Below are 21,593 nucleotides of genomic sequence, written 5' to 3'. Positions count from 1 at the left end.
TTGTTTGTGGGAGCTTGCTACGTGCACAATTGGCCATCGTGTTCGACAAGTGACTACACTTCAAAAGTACTTCATTAACTGCAAAGCAGTTTTGAGATATCAGGTGACTATGAAAAGCACCAAATAATTCAAGACTTTCTTTTGCTTCATTTCAAATATTTAAAGAGAGGTCGTCTCCATTTTGGGGCACCTTCTTCCTCACCAAACTGCCACGGCATCCTGAGTTCTGAAAAAGAGTCACTTAACTCAAAACATTAACTGTGTTTCTCTATCCACTGATACTGCCAGATCTGCTGGGTTTTTGCAACACCTTCTATTTTAATTCTATAGTATCAGTTTTCAAGTGGAAAGGCCTCCTAATGGTCCTCCTGCTTCAAAAGCCTGTCCAGCATTCTTCATTGGACAGCAGTTCACCCTCTGGCCATTAATTGGTCAATTTGGGGAAACCAACAATGAGTCAGTAACTGTTTGCTAGACAATATGGGCTTCCAATTTCCATTTGATTGATGGTGGGGTTCAAAAGCCTATAAGGAAAATCTTGCCCCTGATTTTCAACATATTCATGCTCTATCTTCTCATGGTTGCAGGGATGCACTCCACACACAAAAAAGGTAATGCTGAATCAGAATACTAATCAAACCAATGTGCAACAGTCTTGTTAGGAAAACTCTAAGCCAAAGAAATGCCCAGTGCCCATTCTCCTTGCAGCAGAAATAAATGTCATTATCTTTCTTCATGCATAGCAGCTCAATCTGTAACTAAATTTAGAATTACTGAACTCCAAATTTGAAGGCTATGGTGTAACCCATGTCTTACAGAACATGTTAAAAGCTAGAGGTACTTAACCGAAATAAAAAAGTATTGGAAATACTCCAAGGGTCCAGTAGCCTTCATGGAGAGAGAAACTGAGCTAAGGCTTCAGGTTGATTGATGGTTTATCAGGTGCTCCAAATTGCTACAAGAGAATACTTTGGTATTTTGCCGATTCCAGTTATTTCTTTTCAAGTACCATATCAATATACAGTATTCTGATAAAAATACAATTATACATGCTTACCAACAACCAATCGAAGATCTTTTAGACTGATAAAGACCCCATGCATATAATACTAAACTTTGAGATGTAGCTCAGACTGAATACAAATTGATTTTCAAAATTAATGGGATCATAGTACAATGATGAAGCTATTCATATATACATATGTATTTAAATTTACTTTTCAAACTCTCCCTCTTAGGATGGTATGTGGCAGAGTCCAAGTACGAATGCAATCCATTAACTGGGTGCCAGAAAAGGTTGTGTACATTCTGCTCAGCTGTATTTTCTCTTACTACTTCAGAGAAGTAGCTTCCCTTTGATCAACATCTCCTTCAGATACAGATTCCTTTGTGCAAGAATAAATAAGGAGAGAATTGCTTCCCAAAGTGCATATTTTGCAATGATAAAAACTTAAAAGATAAAGAACAGTTCTCCGATCTCTGCATTTTACTGTTTTACCCGATGCAAGGATCTGACCGGTTAGTCTTATCACAAATGAATAGAAAGATACAAACACTAAAAATATACTTAAACTCAAGTGTTGCTCTAATTCTCATTAACAAATGTTTTTTCTTCGAGGTTCAAAAGGAGAAAAATTAGAACTTTCCAAGACCAAGCCCTATTCCAGTGTAACCAAGATTCTGGAAAATTACAATGTTTATATGTGCACGAAAATATCATATGTTTACAGTAGAATGGAAAACATCATCAAGAAATAGACTAATAGCGATTGACTGCAAAGAACTGGGAGTCATGGAAAGTTGCACCAGCAGATGGAGGCTGACAATAAAAATAACTTAATTTGTTTGAATGCAGGATCGCTACTGAGCAACATGTGCCAAATAGTTAACGGGTGAGTTAGGAGTATGCATGTTGCAATTAGTCAACACTATTCCAATGCTGTGTAAGTTAATAAAACAATTTTCAATGATAAATCTGTTAAAGCTATAAAGGTATAGAATTCTTTAAAGCAGTACCAACACACTTTTTCAAAGTTAAATGAAGAAAAATTCATTATTTACACATGAATTAATTTTGGAACAGGCCTTAAAGAGATCTACACTTACAGTAAATTACTGAACACAATACTAGATATATTCTACAGTGCAAAACATGTTACAGCAATACTTTCACTTTATTTTCTGCAATTTAGACATTAAGTGTAATAAATTAGCATTTGGGGCTGTCTCTTTAAATACTAAAGGGATCACACCAGTCTATTTGTACAAACTCATAGTTGGGCTCTGGTACATGCACATGTATGCATCACATAGCAGTCTTCGTGCAAAGCCTTGGATACTTTTAGGATCCAATCCATGTAGTTCCTCTGGTGACATTTTTAAATATTTTCCTACCTCAGGACACTCAGTCACCTGAGGGATGTTGTAGCCATTCTGTCCACCTACAAATCGAAACAAAAAAGTTTTTAATTTTCACGCTTTTTGTATAAATCATAATCTTTGAATATGCAGATTATGCGGAGCATAATTTAACATATTAAGAATAATCTTAGTTCTGGTATTATAAAAAATGAACACAATAAATTAGTTCAGCTTAAATTTCATTCAGCAACCTTTCTGCTTACTAATAAAAAAATGCATCTGTATGACTGTATATTTGGAAACACCTACATTTAGGGAAGATTTAAAACCAGCTGGAATTACCCTCAGTCAACAATTTGACTTGGATACTATTAGAATTGTTGTAGCTGTGAATGCAGGGGCCCAGGGATGGAGAATATTTGGCTGCTACAATGTATTTTTTTTTAGTGAGAAATTCACAGAATCAGTTCGCAATACCCAAATCTATGTAACCCTGAATCGATCGAACGTTAGATGAAAAGACAAGCAAATGCTTTTATTGAGGTAGCGTGTTTTCATTTAAGCACATACATCTGGTGATGTGCAGTTTTTAAAAAATTCTTTCATGGGAACTGAGCATCACTGGTAGGCCAGCATCTGTTGCCCATCCTTCACTGGCCTTGAACTGAATGGCTTGCTCGGCCACCTCAGAGGGCTGTTAAGAGTCAGCCACATTGCTGGGTATCTGGAGTTGCATGTATGCAGAACGGGTAAGGAAGATTTCCTTCCTTAAAAGGACATTAGTGGACCATATGGTTCTTTATGACAATCAATAACATCTTAGAAGTGCTTCTTTGGCTGTGAAGGTTTGAAACATCCTGAAGATTTGAGATTTGAATGGTGCCATATAAATGTACAGCCTCTTTCAAGGTGGCAAAGGAAAACTTAACTAAAATGTAATTTTTAAGCCAAACTTAAGCGACAAACTCATTATATTCCAAAGCATTCAGCTTTGCATACATGCATACAAAGTACGTATATCAAATGTCCTGCAATATACTAAAAGCATTTGAATTCCTTACAACATTCATAGAAATAAAAGTTTAGACAACTATAATTTGAGTCCTGCAGGAGTTTGCTGCAGATTCAGGAACATTAAGACAACAGCATCCTGTGTTTCAGTTGTGATGAAATGCAAACTTTTCCTGCATTTACAGTATTGTCTTAGAGACAAGTTGCCACCATGCAGTATATGCACATGGCTTTCTGCAACTCAATGCATATTATAATGTACTTCAGGATGTTCAAACTCATCCCAGTATTGGCAGAGAAACTTCAACTACAAGATTTAACTAATTTTTAGCTTTCCTGTGCAACTAAATTTAAAGTGCTCATTAAATATAACGCAACATAACTAAACCAAAGATATAAAAATAGAACAAAACTCATTTGTAGATACTAGTTATCACAAATAAAACTTTGGTGTTACATTGCCTGTTATTATTTGCAACACAAAGTATCACTGGATACAAATTCTAGTTTCCAATGCAGTGACAACACAAAGAGCACAAAACAGTGAAGACACAAAAGAAATATAGGTCATGAAAACTGTACGGTACCATCTCGATCTGCCATGCTGTCGAAAAACAACCAGGCGGAGTCATCTGGGCCATATTTGACAAAAGCCACGTAGTGACTAGTCTCTATACAGAGCACAGCAAACAGCTTCATCGTCTGTCTGGGCACACAACACTGCCTCCAGGCATAGTCAGCCATCTGTTCTGGTAGAGTTACTTTTCTCTGCTTATGTCCTTGTCTCTTAGGATGTAGATGTACCTGGAACAAAGAACTGCATCAATGCAAACTTAAAGGCACCATTATAATCTTCTGCAAGGTAGAGAGTCTGAGCAGCCAAAAGTTCAAATACTCCTTTTTGTCCAAATTATATGGGTATCACCGCCAAGGCTGGATTTAATGCCCAACTTTTCTCTTAAAGAAGGGACAGATGTGTGGTTCACCAGGCCACTTCAGAGGGCATTAAAAGTCAATTACATTGGTGTGAAAGACTGAATTAGAGGTAGGCCAAAACCAGGTAAGTTTCCTTCCCTAACATTAGTGAATCAATTAAATGTTCGTAACAATTTTATAAATTAGTATTCATTGTTATGCTAGTACTTTCAAGTTTGAAGAGAAGAGAGTTGAAAGCAGCCACGTTCCATAGAATGGTTCCAGTGTAGGAGGTAGCACATCATGCCCCTGCCAACTCTCTGCCTACTGTCCAGTCTTTTACCCATATTCGTGCACATTTTCTCTCCAATTATCCAATCTCTTTCAAAAGCCATAATTGAATATGCCACCACCACTTTCAGACAGTGCATTCCAGAACCCAACTACTCAAAGTAAAAATATTTTTTGTCAATTTATATTGTGTGGATAATTGAATTATAATCCAATGCAATTTAAATGTAATAACACCGCCAACTGATTAAACAAAATTTCCTTTTGATTACTTTGAATAAGTGTCCTGAAATGGTCAGGATTTACATATAACATGTTGTATTTAATACCTGTCACTCTTCTCAAATCAACAGAAACAAGCACAATAAATCACAAATCATTGGAAGGAGCACAATGGGTAAGAGCATTCCCACTGGCTATGTTCTCCCCATCCTTACTGTTGATAAAAATCCCTACACGTAAAGAACAGCTTCATCAAAGTGAGAAACTCTAAAACATACTGTCACTTTCTAAAACAGCTCTGTAGCAGAAGTGTATGACATAGTTTAGTATTGTAAAAGAAGTTGATTTACATGCCAATCTTAGACAATTAAATGTTATTCTAGAGCAAATCAATGATCAGTCAAGACTTCAGGCTATCATTCACTGAATATTAATGGGGCCAATGGCTGTACCCTGCTAAATGCAATTATTCTGGATTTGTAATGTGTCCAGTTATCTATAATACTCAACCCAACTGGTGACATTTTCATTAATTAATGATGTTCATTAATTAATGGTATTAATTCAAATTAAGAGAGCATAGTCAAAATAAGTCACAGTAAATAACTAAATTCTGCACATTTCACTACAGAGGAAAGGTTGAGAGGTGATATGACTGCATAATGTCTAGTTAATGCAGACAAGTTATTACAGGTTGTCCAGAACTGTAGAACCAAAGGGTACAGCCTGCACTCAAAGGAGGGGGTGAATTCAGAAATGTTTCAATGAACAAGTGGTCAATCAATAGAAGAGGTTTGCTAGGAAGGTGTTAGAAGCAGTTAGTACTACTTCAAATGCAAATTAGATTTTTTTCTAAAAATAACATTTTGCACATGGGGAATTTCAGACACGTGGTAAGTGTAATAGTAAAGCTTGGGAGGAACTGCTGACATTGCAGCTATCACTCCAGTGTCTGTCAAAATGGTAAAATATAAAAATGTCAACAAAATGGATCTTGGCTTACTTTGTCTTGCAATTTCTATGAAGAATGCAAAACAAAATTATCAGCTTGAACACAATCAATGCCATTTCTTCAAGGGGAAAGTGAACATTTAATTGATAACCAATGTCTATTCTGCTTAGCATGGAAACTCACATTTTGTAATGGCATCTCTATAATCCACAAAGAAAAATACATACTTGGGTAGTACAAGTTTTGCAGAACTGCTTGATTTTCCCAGCAGTTATATCAATGTCCTCATAACATTCTTTGCACTCATAAAGGGCAAGACCTCCACAGATACGACAGTCTCTGGGTGCTACAAATAAAAAGACAAAATTAAAGCTAGTTGCATTATATTTTGAACTGTTCTGCTATGTTACACTTAAGAGTTTGAATATTTCAGTACTTTTCAAAATAATTTGCCACAAATTTTTATGTCTGCACATTCATTTCTAACGACCACTGGGAAATTTGACTAAGGGATTATCTGTCTATAGCATCTTCCAAGTTTTGAGTCAGTAAGTGAGCAGCCTGTACTATGAATCTGCGCACTCATTACACAAGCAACTTTGGCAATTGGACGGAAATAATATAAAACACTACCCTCACTTAAAGTTCAGTCAATAAATATCCAAGAGGCATATTAATGAATGATGCAGACCAGCTGTCGAGTTCCAGATTAGTTTTGTGTATTGAGTGAACTAATTTCAGCCGGATTGAATGTGAAAGCATTCGAACTTTCTTCAGTGCACCTTGGCAGGGGGAGGGTGTGAAGAAAAGTCAAGAGTATCAAGGGCATTACCCGTTATCGCAAACAACGAACGAGCCACAATTTCTTTCAGTGCAACAAAAAGAAATTCTGTCCTTTACCCAGTGCAAGTAACTACATGTCTCTGGCTCCAATTCCATTAACCTGTCAGGCTAAATCTAGTGACAAGAAAGCTTTGTATTCTATCGGAGCAATCTTCTCCAGCCTCACGTCCGCATACATGTACCTTTGTGTCAGAAGAATGTGAGATTATTTGCCCTGTGTCTTCTACTTCAGTACCAGAGACAGATCATTCAGCTACTTTGGTATTTTCTCCTAAAACTACTTTGTTTCAATATTCTCTGCTATGCCTGTCAAAAGTTTCCTAATAGCCTTAATTGCAGTTTGGTAAGAGTTTTGAGACATTAGCGCATAAGGTATGTGCTAAGAGGTTGCTGTTTTTATGAATAGCTGCCAACAATTTTTAAGTTTACAGATGAAGCTGAGCTACTTTGGAAGCAAATTATGCACCATCTTCCAAAGAGGAAAAAAAGTTAAGTAGGATACTTCTGCTTCATTTCATTTGCTCCAAAACCAGAAGGGATATTGTTGCACTGCAAAAGACTACTGTTTCCATGGAAAATATTTGTCTTAAGTCAACAGCATGGTTATGGACATGCTGATAGTTTTTTCAATTAACTTTTTAAAAATTAATTTATGGGAATGTAGGCATCACGGGCTAGGCCAGCATTCATTGCCCATCCCTAGTTAACTTTCAGAAGATGGTGGTGAGCTCCTTCTTGAGCTGCTGCAGTCCCTGAGGTGTAGGTATACCCACAGTGTTGTTGAGAGGGAATTCCAGTTGAGTGACTTGGAGGGGAACCTCCAGGTGGTAGTGTTTCTAGGTATCTGCTATCCTTGTTCTTCTAGATAGTAGCTGTAATGGGCTTGGAAAGTACTATCTAAGGAACTAATGACACTCTGCATATACAAACTTGGCTACCCAAAGTTGGATTTGTAGCTGATGTGTCACCAATGTGGAGATATAACTGCAATGATGCTGATGTTAGTTGAGGATAAATATTAGTGAGGGCATTGGGCTGACATCTTAAAAATATCTTAATCAAAACAACACAATGTGTACTATTGAAAGTACAGAATTCTAAACACAAGTCAAATTCAACACATTAGCATGATGGATTTGCTGTTTCAGTGGATTAAGTTTGGATGGCAACAGAACATAATGAAAGTAACTATAAGCAGAAATTGACTGTCAAGTTATTTAAATTGAGTTGTGGAAATAGGAATCCCAAGTCAGAAAAATTTGTAATCTACAAAGTAATCAGAAATGATTCTGAGCTTCAGGAATTTTCATCTGCTGAAGAACATGTAAAAAGGAACCACTCTAAGCTGAAATTGGGTTTCTTGCAAAGTGGTACTCCCTCAAGTGGCTGCTAGCTATATTACAGTTGAAACTTTAGTTGTAAGGCAATGAAAAGCCATCTTTGCTTGGTTGTAACTATGTTCATTTTAACATCAATAAGACCGTTAAAACTTGTCAGACAACAAACATCAGATACCAGACTATCTGCAGCCAAACACACGGGGAAAAAAAACATGAAAGAAAGAATTCAGAAGCCGGGGACTGTCATGGATCAGCCAATGTGGGAGGTGAAATCAATCCAAAAATGTTTACGCATTTGTTGCTTAAGGAGGGGATAACTTGTGTGAAATGGAAAGTTTGATAGTAGTAATGGAATAGTGTTGCTCTCAAATGAAAACGTAGGTGGCAGAAACATTAGGATTGAATGTCCCAGTCATTTAGTGAAATCGGCAGCAGAAGAAACTGTACAATATTTACCATACTGTGGTGGAGCTGCTGAATTGGAATTGTTCAACATTGGAGCCTTAACATTAGACATAAAAAGGACCATGAAAACTAAAGTTTGCTTTAATGTGAAGACATGTAACATTCAAAAAGAACGTTACAGACTCAGCATCAAGGTAACAAGGAGGCAAATGGCACTCAAGTTTGTTCAAATGAACATTGGTGTGTACTAAAATAGTGAAAACATCCACTCAATGAGGATAAAACCATACAACCAAGAAATAAAGAAACAAAGCTTTTGTCCCTTTAGAAAGTACAACAGTCTCTCTTTGGAATGACGATTCCAAGTAGCTAAATGTTAAGTTTAAGCACGATAACTCCTTCAGTTAAAAATGTTTGAATGGATGCTTATTCACAACTTAGAACTCTTGAAAGGAGCTGCAGATCTGAGTAAATTACATTGACATGACATAATTAATAGTCTGAGTGACTTTTGAGGAGGAACACTCCAGGAAGGAGCAGAGAAAAAAAAATCAAGCAGGGCAGACAGTTTAATAGGCCAAATAGTCTTCTAGATTTCTGACAACAACACTGAATAAAGCAATTAATTATAAAGACATTTAGAAGTACACTAAAATAGTTACTTACTGTCTTCTAACAAATCTGTGATATCCAATTCCAAAGATGGAAATATCTTATTGAACAACTTGAAATCTTTTCCGAATCGAGGCATCTGAACTATGAGACACGAAGGCGCCTACAAATAAAAATTAGTCAAGCATAGACATTTCAGTTAGCCATATTATTTGTTAAATTCTAAATGAGCTCCAAGCTCAAATGAACTTTCAAAGTTTTATATAATTTACTTGAGAACTTAAAGCACTTTGGTTGTTTTAACAAGACATTATGCAAAGGACTTAAGTAACCAGGTTCTCTCAACATGTCCCATTTCCTCAGTTCATCTTCCACTAAACTTATTTTCTTTCATATAATCATAGGACCTCTATGTGCAGGAGGCTGCCATTCAGCCCAAGTCTGCACTGACCACAATCCCATCCAGTCACTATCCCCATAATCCCATGCATTTACCCTAGCTAGTCCCCCTGACACTAAGGGGCAATTTAGCATGGCCAAACCACCTAACATGCACATCTCTGGACTGAGGGAAAACCGGAGCACCCGGAGTAAACCCACACAGACACAGGGAGAACGTGCAAACTCCACATAGACAGTGACCATAGCCGGAATCAAACCTGGGTCCCTAACGCTATGAGGCAACAGTGCTAACCACTATGCCACCATGCTGCCCTTCTTTGATTCATTTTTAGTAAAGTATTTACGTTTATCGCAGTTTGCAAATAAAAATTAACAAAAGGAATGGTAATAACGCCTTGTCTAAATCAGAAGGGCAAATATCCAATCCAGCTTTTCCTCTATTAAATATTGTATTTTTAACACAGGCTGCTTGATGATTATTTTCACAAGGAAACACAATTATTTATTTATACTGTAAATAAAGTCTTTGTCTTCTAAGATGAGCAGCTCCTTATTTAAATCTGCTTCTTTACTATGAAAGACCCAGAATGGCAATGCCAATTCCCCATTCTATTCATGGTTAGTAGCTCTCTTGAAATCCACTAATTTAACTTCTGTTTCTGGTTGTCTGCATGACACTTTGGTCAGCAATTATGTTACTGACATGGATTTTGTCTAATTTAAATACAGGTCAAGAGTTAAAGAGTATCTTTGTATAGCTAGGCTTTTCCATGTTTGATAAAAGACAGAGGAGATCCAGTATATCCAAATATGACCGTGTAAGTAATGAAATCCAAACATCAAAGCTTTCCAGGTGAATCAAGAAGATGAACACTTTAACTTCCATGCATCTGAAAGCACAACTAAAATGTAGTTGTGCAGCTCCGAGAAATTCATTTAAATACCACATACCTCAGCAAATTTAAGATCACTGGTAATAAAGGACCATTCAAGTAACTGCTGAATTGTTGGAACACCAACATTTTCATTTTTATCCATGAATATTTGGTAAAAGAAACAATCTTGTACTTTTTGTCCAGCTGATCTGTGTTGAAATAAATTTTAAAAATGAATTCCACATAAAATTTGCCCACCCAACGGTGAAGTCAGTAAATATGGCACTGAGAAATACAAACTGAGATGATTGCTGGTCCCAACCCCAGTCCCTGCTGTGCTTGCAGCTCAAATGCGGCAGAAGTACACAAACTGTATTAGTATCCCTGCATAACATGGACAGCTAGAGAGACTCAGTTTTCAAATGAAGTCTTTCCTCCTGCTCCCTGCAGAATGAGGTACTATTTCAGGACAAGGTGAAAAAAGATGGTGAGGAAATCCAAATATTTTCATGCCATACTAACTTTAGAGCCAGGTTTTTGGCAAGGTAATATGGTAATCAAGAGACAGAGCAGGCAGGATTGTGACAGGTTTGTAGGTTTTAGTTAAAAAAGGACAAGGAATGATGAAATGCGCTGATTAGGTCATGGGTACTGTCTCTTCCCAAAAGTTCAGTTTTCTCAGGATGTGAGAAACTCTGGCTAAGTCTCTGTTTTTTTTTGCCCATTCTTAGTTACCCAGAGACAATAGTGTAGGCTGTTTATAAATTTCCCCAGTTCTTCTACTGATGGGGCACCTAACCTAATAAGTGTAGAATTCCAGGATTCTGTCTGGCAATAATAAAGGGATCATGATTATATGCCCAAGTGGGGATGTGTGACCTGGAGGAGAACTTGCATACAGCAGAATTAGGGATAAAAACAGGATTTGGGCCATTTAACACTATGTCTCCATTCCATCATTCAATAAGATCATGGTTGATCTACCACTTAACTCCATATGCCTACTTTTGCCCCACTGGTTAATAAAAATAATCTATCAATCTCAGCTTTAAGATTTACAATTGATCTAGTGTCAATTGCCACACGTGGAAGGGAGTTTTAACTTTTCTTATTTCTCACCTGAAAGGCTGGCCTCCACTTTTCTGACCATGTTCTCTGGTTCTAGACTCAACTAGCATAAATAATTTTCCCCACTCTATAAATCTTAACTTTCCAAATTCCCAAGAATACAAACCAATTCTTTTAACCATTCCTCGTAGCTTAATCCTTGGAGTCCAGGTATCATTTTATTAGATCTACAATGTTCTAGACAAGAGTCATCGATCTGAAACATTAACTCTGTTTCTCTCTCCACAGATTTCAACAGATTTGCTAAGCATTTCCAGCATTTTCTGTTTTTTATTGCCGTAAGTAGATGATGTGCACATCCAACAAAATGCTTTGTGTATTAGAAAGTCTATTACAAAGTTGGTATTCAATGTCAAGAAGGATTCCGGCTCAAGTTTGGAACAGGACTTACAAGAGCATGCAGCCTATCTTTCTCTGGATTGACGTGATGGCCAACTCCATCAGTGCACTCAAGTCTCCACTGCATCACAAGTAATTTCTACCAAAGGTTTGAATGCTGAAGTGGAAGCTCAGACTGGCTCCCTTCCTGCCATGCAAGTTCAGATCGTTGCCATCAGGACTATGGATATCAATGATCAAAGGGGCTTGCAGTGCATTACAGTAGTCCAGCAATTTATTTTTAACAGATTACTAGGGTTGCTGAGAGTTGCAGTAATTCAACTGAACATGGGATAACAGCACCTGTGCTCCCACCTCGGCCATTCCACCTAACTGTAGGCTGTCAACAAATCTGCTGCTACCCTTGCCTAGATATTGCAGTCTGCAGCCAGGCCTTCAATGCTCAGAGCTGTAAAAGGTTATCCCCAAAGTCTGTGGTCTCCTCCAATGAAATCCTGCAAACTGTTACCCACCATATTGTAGCCACCTACTTAAGAGCAATAAGACTGGTAAAGGCACAGAGAAGATGGGCACAAGGAATGCAGGAAAGTGAACAGTAAATTTGCATGCAATTTCATTCATAAATTTGGTTTGGAATGTTTACTTTGTAGTGGTGTATACTTTTTCAATGTGACCACGATGTTGGCGTGATGTTAGACAAATTAATCTCTACCTACTGCGTCAGAAGTAAATGGTCACATGATACCTTTCAAAGAACAGCAAATTTGGGCCAGCAATCATCTCTCAATTATCACTAAAACAGATTAATTGGTCATACAATTTATTTGTCATGTACCAACTGGCTGCCACAATTCTCTTTAGCTATAATTGGACATTTTCAGGAAATAAAAACACTATATACATGCAAATTTTTTGTTCTTTTCAAGATTGACACACAAAACTGGACAGGAAGTTCTCAACCATGAAACCACTGTCTTGACAATGTAACTAATTAAATCACGGACTGGGGTTTTCCATTTCTATTTTCATCAACCCAAAATTTTTAAAATCACGTTGCAAACACTGGCCTCCAATATGATTTGTAATGCAAAGTCTTCAGTTGGCCCTGATAAAGATGTGCTTACCTGATTTTCAACAAAGGTTCAACCTTTAATATATGATGAAACAGTATGTTGAGAAATTCTTCAGGATCTATAAAATTGGAAATTTTGGTCACGTAGACAAATAAAGAAATGCCCAAAGATCTGTCTTATTAGCATTATAGAACGTTCTTTAAAATTTAAAAAATATTTGATAAAGTCATTCTCGATCTACTCAAGATATAAACATGTGGAAATGTTGATACCCAGTGTTTACTATTTACATTTAAATCTTGCATTTCAAAACGATCACCACTTAAAAGGCCTGAATCTTCCGAGCAGCAGCAATGCTGCACGCATGGCTGCCGTATGCAAAGGTTTTCCCAATCTGACACTGCTGTGTTTCTTCGGGAATCTTCCAATTCAGACTGTCACAGAAATGTGCAACCCTGGGGAACTCCTTAGGAGCAGAGAAGGATCGGGGGAAAGATACTTGCTGCCACATTCTGCCTGGTAAATTTAGTCCAGTCTTTTGAGTATGAGGTGGTTGATGGATGGGTGGGTAGATGGATTGCTATCAGGTCTGTGGTGAGTTGAGTCTGATTGGTGATGGTGAGGGTCCATGAAAATCCAGTTGTGGAGTTACCCAGGTGTTAGACAAGGATTTGATCTGTCAAACATTTCCTCGATAGTTACTCAGGCAAGTACTGTAAATCAAAATTTGGAATAATATGTTCATGAAAACTTCTCAAACTACCATAGAATTCCTACAGTGCAGAAGGAGGTCATTCAGTCCATCTCTGCAACAGTATCTCACCCAGGACCACCCCATGCCCTTTTCTCTTAAACCCGCATATTTACCACGGCCAATCCACCAAATACCTAATCTGCACATCTTTAGACCGTAGCAGAAACTGGAGCACACGGAGGAAATCCACTCAGACACAGGGAGAATATGCAAACTCTATGAAGTTGCCGAAGGCTGGAATCAAACCTGGATCCTTGGCACTGAGGCAGCAGTGGTAACCACTTTGCTGCCATTACATCTCAGGCATAAATTATAACGGATCCCTCTTGGGCTGGGTGGGGCAGTCTGCAGGCTTCCAAGGCTTTTGTTTAAATTAAAAATTGATTCTTAGATAATTTTTTTTTAAATTTGACAAGTCTCAGCCAACAACTTCTGATCAAGCTCATAACACAAAACTGAAAATTAACTGATTCAAAAGCAAATATTCTGATAGAGGCTAAAACACAATGTGGAGGGCAAATCATTGAAACTTTACTGTACGCCAGGCTATAAGGACGTAAAGTGATCATAAATGAGCCTGGTACAAAACATTGTTTCAACAAAGTCCAAAAAACATTGGGGTGCAATGCTTTATCTAGTAAGCTTGGATCTTATTTGTCTCTCTTGAGGGGACTATGAATTGATGCAATTGAAATTTGAATTTGGTTTTCGGAGCAAGCAAAGAATGGATTCAGGTTTGACCAGTCCACTCTGAGCATTGACATTGTAACTTCAAAGTAAAAAAAAAGTCGTAAACAACATATATAGGAAGTCTTTTCAAAGATATGGACCATTAAATTGCAGAACGACCTGTAAAATGTTACTTAACTTCATTATCATAAGATATAGGGGTAAGAGTTGGCCATTCAAGCTTGCTCTGCAATTCAATAAGACCATGGCTAATCACATAGTGGCCTCAACTCCACTTTCCTCACTGCCCCCATAATCCTTAACTCCTTTTTCAATTAAAAGCTTAACTCCATCTTGAATTTATGTTATGACCCATCCTCCATTGCTCTTCACAAAAAAAAAAGAGAACTCCAAAGTCTCAAGGCTCTCTGACAAAAGAAATTTCTCACCCCATCTTAAATGGGAGACACCTTATTTTTAGTACTAGATAACTCCATGAGGGGAAACAACCTTCCAGCATCTATCATGTCAAGACTCCTCACGTGTTTCAATAAGGTCACCTTTCATTCTTCTAAATTCCAAGGAGCATAAAGGTGATTTTAACTTTCCAAATATTGATTGGAACCTTTACAGGTCGAATACTTCAGATGGGGCAGTTTTTGTACAGTGTGAGCAGGAGGGTTTCCTGACACAATATGTGGATAGGCTGACAAGAAGTGGGGCCACATTGAACTCGGTAATGAACCACGCCAAGTGTTAGATTTATTTGTGGGCGAGAACTTTGGAGAGTGACCACAATTCGGTTTCTTTCATTATTGCAATGGAGAGGGATAGGGCCATGCAGCAGGGCAAGGTTTATAATTGGGGGAGGGGTAATTACGACGCAATTAGGCAAGAATTAGGGAGCATAAGATGGGAACAGAAACTGTCAAGGGAAGGCACAAATGAAAAGTGGAACTTGTTCAAGAAATTTGTACTGCACGTCCCCAATAGGTATGCCCCTGTCAGGCAGGGAAGAAATAGCTGAATGAGGGAATCATGGTTCACAAAAGAAGTTGAATGTCTTGTCAAGGGGAAAAAGGAAGCGTACATAAGGATGAGAAAACAAGGTTCAGTTAGGTCTCTTGAGGGTTACAAGGAAGCAAGGAATGAGCTAAAAAAAAGGGCTTAGGAGAGCTAGGAGGCGGCATGAAAAGTCCTTGGCGGGTCAGATCAAGGAAAACCCCAAGGCTTTTTACTCTTTTGAGAAATATAAGAATGGCCAGGGTGAGGTTAGGGCTGGTCAAGAATTGTGGTGGGAACTTGTGCATGGAGTCAGAAGAGATAGGAGAGACGACAAATGAATACTTTTCTTCAGTGTTCACCAAGGAGAGGGGCTGTGTTTTTGAGGGTGAGAGTGTGATACATATTGTGATAGGCTGGAGGAGGTAGATGTTCGAGGGAAGATGTATTAGCAATTTTGAAAAACCTGAGGGATGTTAAGTCCCCTGGGCCAGATGGGATACACTCTAGGATTCTTTGGGAAGCAAGGGATGAGATTGCAGAGCTTTTAGCTTTGATCTTTGGGTCCTCACTGTCCACGGGGATAGTGCCAGAGGACTGGAGAGTGGTGAATGTTGTTCCTCTGCTCAGGAGAGGAAATAGGAATGACCCTGGGAATTATAGGCTGGTTAGTCTTACTTCGGTGGTCAGTAAGTTAATGGAAAAAGGTCCTGAGGGATAGGATTTATGACCATTTGGAAAGATGCAGCTTAATCTGGGATAGTCAGCACAGATTCGTGAAGGGTCAGTCTTGCTTCACAAATTTGATTGAATTCTTTGAGGAGGTAACTAAGTGTGTAGATGAAGGTAGAGCAGTTGATGTCATATATATGGATTTTAATAAGGCATTTCATAAGATTCCCCATGGTAAGCTCATGAAGTAAGGAGGTGTAGGATAGAGGGAAATTTGGCCAATTGGATAAGTAACTGGCTCTCTCATAGAAGACACAGGGTGGTGGTGGATGGAAAATTTTCAGGCTGGAGACCAGTTACCAGCAGTGTACCACAGGGATCAGTGCTGATTCTTTCGCTAAGATGTTGAGGGGGATAGATAGAGTGGACGTTCAGAGACTATTTCCTCAGGTGGATGTAGCTGTTAATAGGGGGCATAACTATAAAGTTCATGGTGGGAGATATAGGAGGGATGTCTGAGGTAGGTTCTTCCCCGGAGAGTGGTTGAGGTGTGGAATGGACTGCCTGCTGTGATAGTGGAGTGGGACACTTTAGGAACTTTGAAGCGATTACTGGATAGACACATGGAGCACACCAGAATGATAGGGAGTGGGATAGCTTGATCTTGGTTTCAGACAAGGCTCGGCACAACAGAGAGCCAAAGCCCTGTGCTGTTCTATGATCTATAAGCCCAAATTGCTCAATCTTTCCTCATAACACAACACCTTTATCCCAGGAGTCAGCCTCGTCAACCTTATTTAAGTTGCTTCAAATGAAAGTATACTCTTCTTTAAATAATGTAATCAAAAAAAGTGTACACAAGAGTTCCAGGTCTTGACTCCATAATGCCCAATACAGCTGCAGCAAGTCTGCCCTACTTTATATTCCATCCTCCATGCAATGTCAACATTCCATTTGCTTTCCTAATTACCTGTTGCAGTTACATGCCAGCTTTGTGGTTCATCTATGAGGACAACCAGATCCCTACGTACTGATACATGTTGCAGTCTTTCTCCAATTAGCATACAAACATTCAAATTAGGAGCAGGAGCTATTTGGCCCATCGAGCCTGTTCCATCATTCACTAAGATCATGGCTAATCGGATTGTGGTCTCACCTCCACGTTCCACCTGTCCCCCAATAACCACAGTCAATCTACTTCTGCCTTCAAAACATTCAATGACCTTGCCTCCACCAAGGAAGAGTGCTCCAAATACTCACGACCCTCAAGAGAAAAAAAACTTCTCATCACTGCTTTAAATGAGACACTCCTTAAAATTATATTCCCTAGTTCTATTCTCTCCCACAAGGGGAAACATCCTGTCAGCATCCATGCCATCATGTCCCCTCAGAATTTAACACGTCTCAATATGATCACCTCTCATACTTCTAAATTCCAATGGATACTGACCTAGCCTGTCTGACCTTATAAGATAACCCCCCCATCCCAAGTGTCAGTCAAGTGATTATACGTTAGACTTCATCTGCCAAACGTTTGCCCGCTCATTAGACTATTGATGTCCCTTTGCAGACTCCTTGTGATCTCTTCACAACTAACTTTCCTACTTACCTTTGTGCTATCAGTCAATTTAGCAACCATTAGTATAGATCATAAATACTTGAGTTGAGTCCCAGCACTCCTCCCTGTTACACATCACCAGCCTGAAAATGCAGTAATTTTTTTTTTGTGGCACCTCACTGAATGACTTTTAGAAACCAAAATACACCGGATTCACTGACTCCCATTTATCCACCCTATTTGTCACAAGAACGCTAATAAAATAGTCAAACACGCTTTTCTCTTTTCCAAACCACAACACTCTTCTTTAATCAGCCAATTAAGACTTCAGGTTTATCTACATGGAGTCTGGTAGTCAATAGGAAAGTATCTATAGAATCCAAGATGGCCAAAGCACTGAAATAGCCCAATTAACCAATCAAATTTGCATCACTTCTATTATAAAACTACAACTCTTGCAATGGCAGGAAAAGCTTATAGTTTGTCCAACCATTTCATTGTCGCTTGAAATTAGGTGTCTCAGCAACAGATCTCAGTAGACAATTGGAATAACGTGATATGTTCTGTGGTCTGGAACTCATGGCATCATTTGCACTTTAGATAATCCTCATTTTTCACTTATGAAGCAGGTGGTCACATCATCCACACCCTGTGCAGATTGCTTTCAGCACCTGTCACTATCTTCGAAGAGACTGAAGGCAGGACCTCTACTATTGAGTCAGTTATGAGTTGTTGGATTTATGCAGCTTATTCCTAAGATGCCCTCCATCCAGGCAGTAGGTTGAAAACAGCAATGTGAATATCAGCTGGCTGTTTCCAAGGATGCCCACCAAATTGAGGAGTTGACGATAATCTATTTGTGGTCTTCCTGTGTGTGCTAGCTCATTGAGAACTTGCCAATTAATGGTACCAAGCCAGCCACTGAATGCCTGAAAGTGGCTTCCTGATCTGAAAAGATTGGAAATGTGTCAATCTAGGACCAACAACTAATAAAAGCAGTTGAATACTCCACATTGAAGATCTATCTAGGCCAGAAGTGAGATCTTGTGAAGTGAATCAAAAAGCATTATATGAATGCTAAGTGCTTTCAGCTGAAATTCTTCTTTCCACATTTCAAACTAAAATGCTAATTTATTTGAGCAGGGTTAATGCTGTCACTAAATAGTAGAAAAGGGCATCTTTTCAGAAAATGTATACATCACTGTCAAATGTATGGTTATACTGAATGACTGTTTAGGGAACTTTTATGCAAACATACAACCTGCAAACACTAAAATGCAAAAGCTAACATACCTTTCTCTTCCGAAGTAAACCCTGAAGCTGCCTCAACCTTTTCAAGAATTCTTCGAAGTTTCATTATTTTAGTAGCACATACATACCCGTGACTAAAAGGAGAAAAAGGAATATTTTTTCTGTAACAATTAGAGAGAGCGGCACACAGTGCAATAAATAAAACAACCTCAATAAAAACAAAATAGTTTTGTTTAATCTAAACATACATAAATCCTAGACAATTTTCAGCAATGAAAAACTTAATAAAAAGTCTTTCATATTCCTCAAAAATCAAGGGTGCAAATTCTAAGTCAACGAATGAGTGACAAAGTTTAATTGATACTCCAATATCTAGATAGGTACACCTGATCATACAAAACATTCACAAGTTAACAATATCTAAAATTTACACTTAATTCTACATCAGTCCTGGATTTTGCTTTTTCCAACAGTCAATTATATTTTAGCTCAAATTATATCTGAAGTGCAAAATAATAAAATTGTTATAATTATGGGTTTAAGATCATGGATTACAAGAAAATATACTTACTTTCTCAAAGGATTGACTATTTCTGTTCTTAACAAATCTTGGGTTTCAGTATAAAATTCAACATCATCCTTTTCTTTAGGCCTAAGCAACACAGTATCCAACACAGAGCTAAAAGCGAACATACTGCAAAGAAAACGTTAAATAACTAATGATGCAAATGTATATTTTCTTAACAATGGATAGAAATACGATATATTAAGTTGGGGAACCAACAAGGGTACAGTCAATTTTGAACTAGCCTGTCTTATCTGACTTCTGACACAGGGACTGGGCGAGATCCAGGCAGTGCAGCATGCCCCCCATAGCTCAGTGTCAAAGATCACTCCCCCTTTTCTATGGCACCACCAAAAGGTCCAAAGAAATTTAAAGGTCCTTTACAGGGAAGTGTCTATGGTAAGTGGATAGGATTTGGGGGGAGTGCAATGATCTGGGTCTGTACAGTAGGTATCCAGAAGTTAGAAGTGGTTTTAATCCTTTTAACTTTTCTGGTTATTTATTGGTGTAACCCGGTCTGAACTATCAGAAGTTTCTGATTTAAATAGCATTTTCAGATGGTCCCCAATACAGGGCAATTGCCTAGTGACAGTTTGTACTTCTGGTCAATTGCCATGTTATCCTTACTTGGTAACCTCCAAAAGGGATTTCCCATCATCGACACATCCCATTAGTATGACACTGGGGAGCTCAGAAGATACAGCCCGATGAATTTTACATTTAGATTGAAAGTGATTTAGTTATTTAGAGATTAGAAAAAAGAAAAGTAGGGCTGCACACAGTGGCAAATACTGCTAATCACTGTGGGGGGGGAGGGGGTGGTGGAGGCAGTGAGATTGGTGGGCCTGGATAAGATGCTGAGACTTGATGGGCCAAATGGCTTCCTTCTGCACTACAGGGATTCTATGATTCTATGAAATATGAGTTCTTAGCAGAGACAGGAAAAATTAAAATCTGGAATAAGAAAATGACAAAGACATTAAACAAATATCTTGTATCTGACTTAATTGTGGAAAACAAAAAAACTTTGCTAACAATGAGAAATCACAGGATCTAGTGAAAATTAGGAACTTAATGTTATTAGTGACAAATTTAATGAACTCAATGGTCTACATTCTAAGGTTTCAAAGAGGGGAAGGCGATGGCCTAGTAGCATAATTGCTAGGCTATTAATCCAGAAACTGAGCTCAGATTCTAGGGACCTGGGTTTGAATCCCACATTGGCAGATGATGGAATCTGAATTCAATAGAAAATGTCTGGAAATAAAATCTACTGATGTCGATTGTCAGAAAAACCTATTTGGTTCACTAATGTCCTTTAGGGAAGGAAATCTGCTCTCCTTACCTGGCCTGGCTTACATGTGACTCTAGAGCCACAACAATGTGGTGACTCTAAAATGCTCTCCAGGGACAACTAGGGATGGGCAATAAATGCTGATCCACCAGCGATGCCCATGTTGCACAAATGAAAAAAAAATGTTAGAGATACTGGATGCATTATTCTCGAATTCCAGCATTCTGTGGATTCTCAATTCCCACGGATTGGGAAGAAGCAAACATAACCCAATTATTCAAGAAAAGTGCAAGATAAAACATGAACTGTAGGATAAGCTAGTTCAGCCCAACATCAGTTGTAGGGAAAATGTTAGAATACATTATTAGGGATGTGGAAATGGGACACTTGGAAAATCATACTATGAATCAGCAAAGTTCACACGGATTAACGAACGGGAATTGATGTTTGACAAATCTATTCAACTTTTTTTTTGATTTGAGCAAGGGAAAAAAGAAATTAATGAATGTCTTGTATTTGATGCCACAGAAGAGTTTTTATCCAAAATCCTTTGACCCTTTTTTGTGGAATATATTAACAAACACTGAGGATTGGTGAACAAACAGAAAACAGTGTAGGAATAAATGGGTCATTTTTGTGTTGGCAGATTGTGTCTGGCAGGGTACTGCAAAGATCAGTGCTTGGCCCTCAGCTATTTACAATCATTTGAAGATTGCAAAATGAGAAAGCAAGTTGTAAGGTGGTCACAGAGGCTACAAAGGGAATAAGGGCAGGTTAATGAATGGGAAGATGGAACACAATGAGGCAAACTGTTAAGTTATCCACTTTGGAAGGAAAAATAGAAAAGTAGAATTATTCTTTTAAATATTGAGACTAGGAAACATTGGCACTGGGACCTAGGTCTCCTTATACGTGACTTACAGAAAATGAACATGCAGGTACAGAAAGTAATTTGAAAAGCAAATAGCCTTTATTACAAAAGGATTGGAGTGCAAGAGTAAAGAAATCTTACTGCAATTGCAAAAGGTTGGTGAGATCTTACCTACAACACTTCGTCCA

General features: G+C 38.3%; 1 protein-coding gene across 4 annotated transcripts in view; it reads right to left on the bottom strand.

Moving 5' to 3' along the window:
- Positions 1-814: 814 nt before the first annotated feature.
- The window catches only part of cyld (cylindromatosis (turban tumor syndrome)), a 61,466-nt gene continuing 40,687 nt past the window's right edge, over positions 815-21,593 (bottom strand). For all 4 annotated transcript variants that reach the window (XM_080186984.1, XM_080186983.1, XM_080186985.1 and 1 more), the window contains 8 exons: positions 19,247-19,369; positions 18,718-18,809; positions 12,821-12,887; positions 10,306-10,438; positions 9,007-9,115; positions 5,980-6,098; positions 3,960-4,176; positions 815-2,441 (listed from right to left, as the gene is read on the bottom strand). In XM_080186984.1, coding sequence (XP_080043110.1) covers positions 2,257-2,441; positions 3,960-4,176; positions 5,980-6,098; positions 9,007-9,115; positions 10,306-10,438; positions 12,821-12,887; positions 18,718-18,809; positions 19,247-19,369 — 1,045 coding nt within the window. In that variant the 3' untranslated portion in view covers positions 815-2,256. The remainder of the gene's footprint in view (positions 2,442-3,959; positions 4,177-5,979; positions 6,099-9,006; positions 9,116-10,305; positions 10,439-12,820; positions 12,888-18,717; positions 18,810-19,246; positions 19,370-21,593) is intronic.

Source organism: Carcharhinus amblyrhynchos, chromosome 4, assembly GCF_965287045.1.
Source record: "Carcharhinus amblyrhynchos chromosome 4, sCarAmb.v2.hapA, whole genome shotgun sequence".
Taxonomy (NCBI): Eukaryota; Metazoa; Chordata; class Chondrichthyes; order Carcharhiniformes; family Carcharhinidae; genus Carcharhinus; species Carcharhinus amblyrhynchos.
The sequence above is the reverse complement of the archived record's forward strand: the minus strand, read 5'-3'. Positions and strand labels throughout refer to the sequence as shown.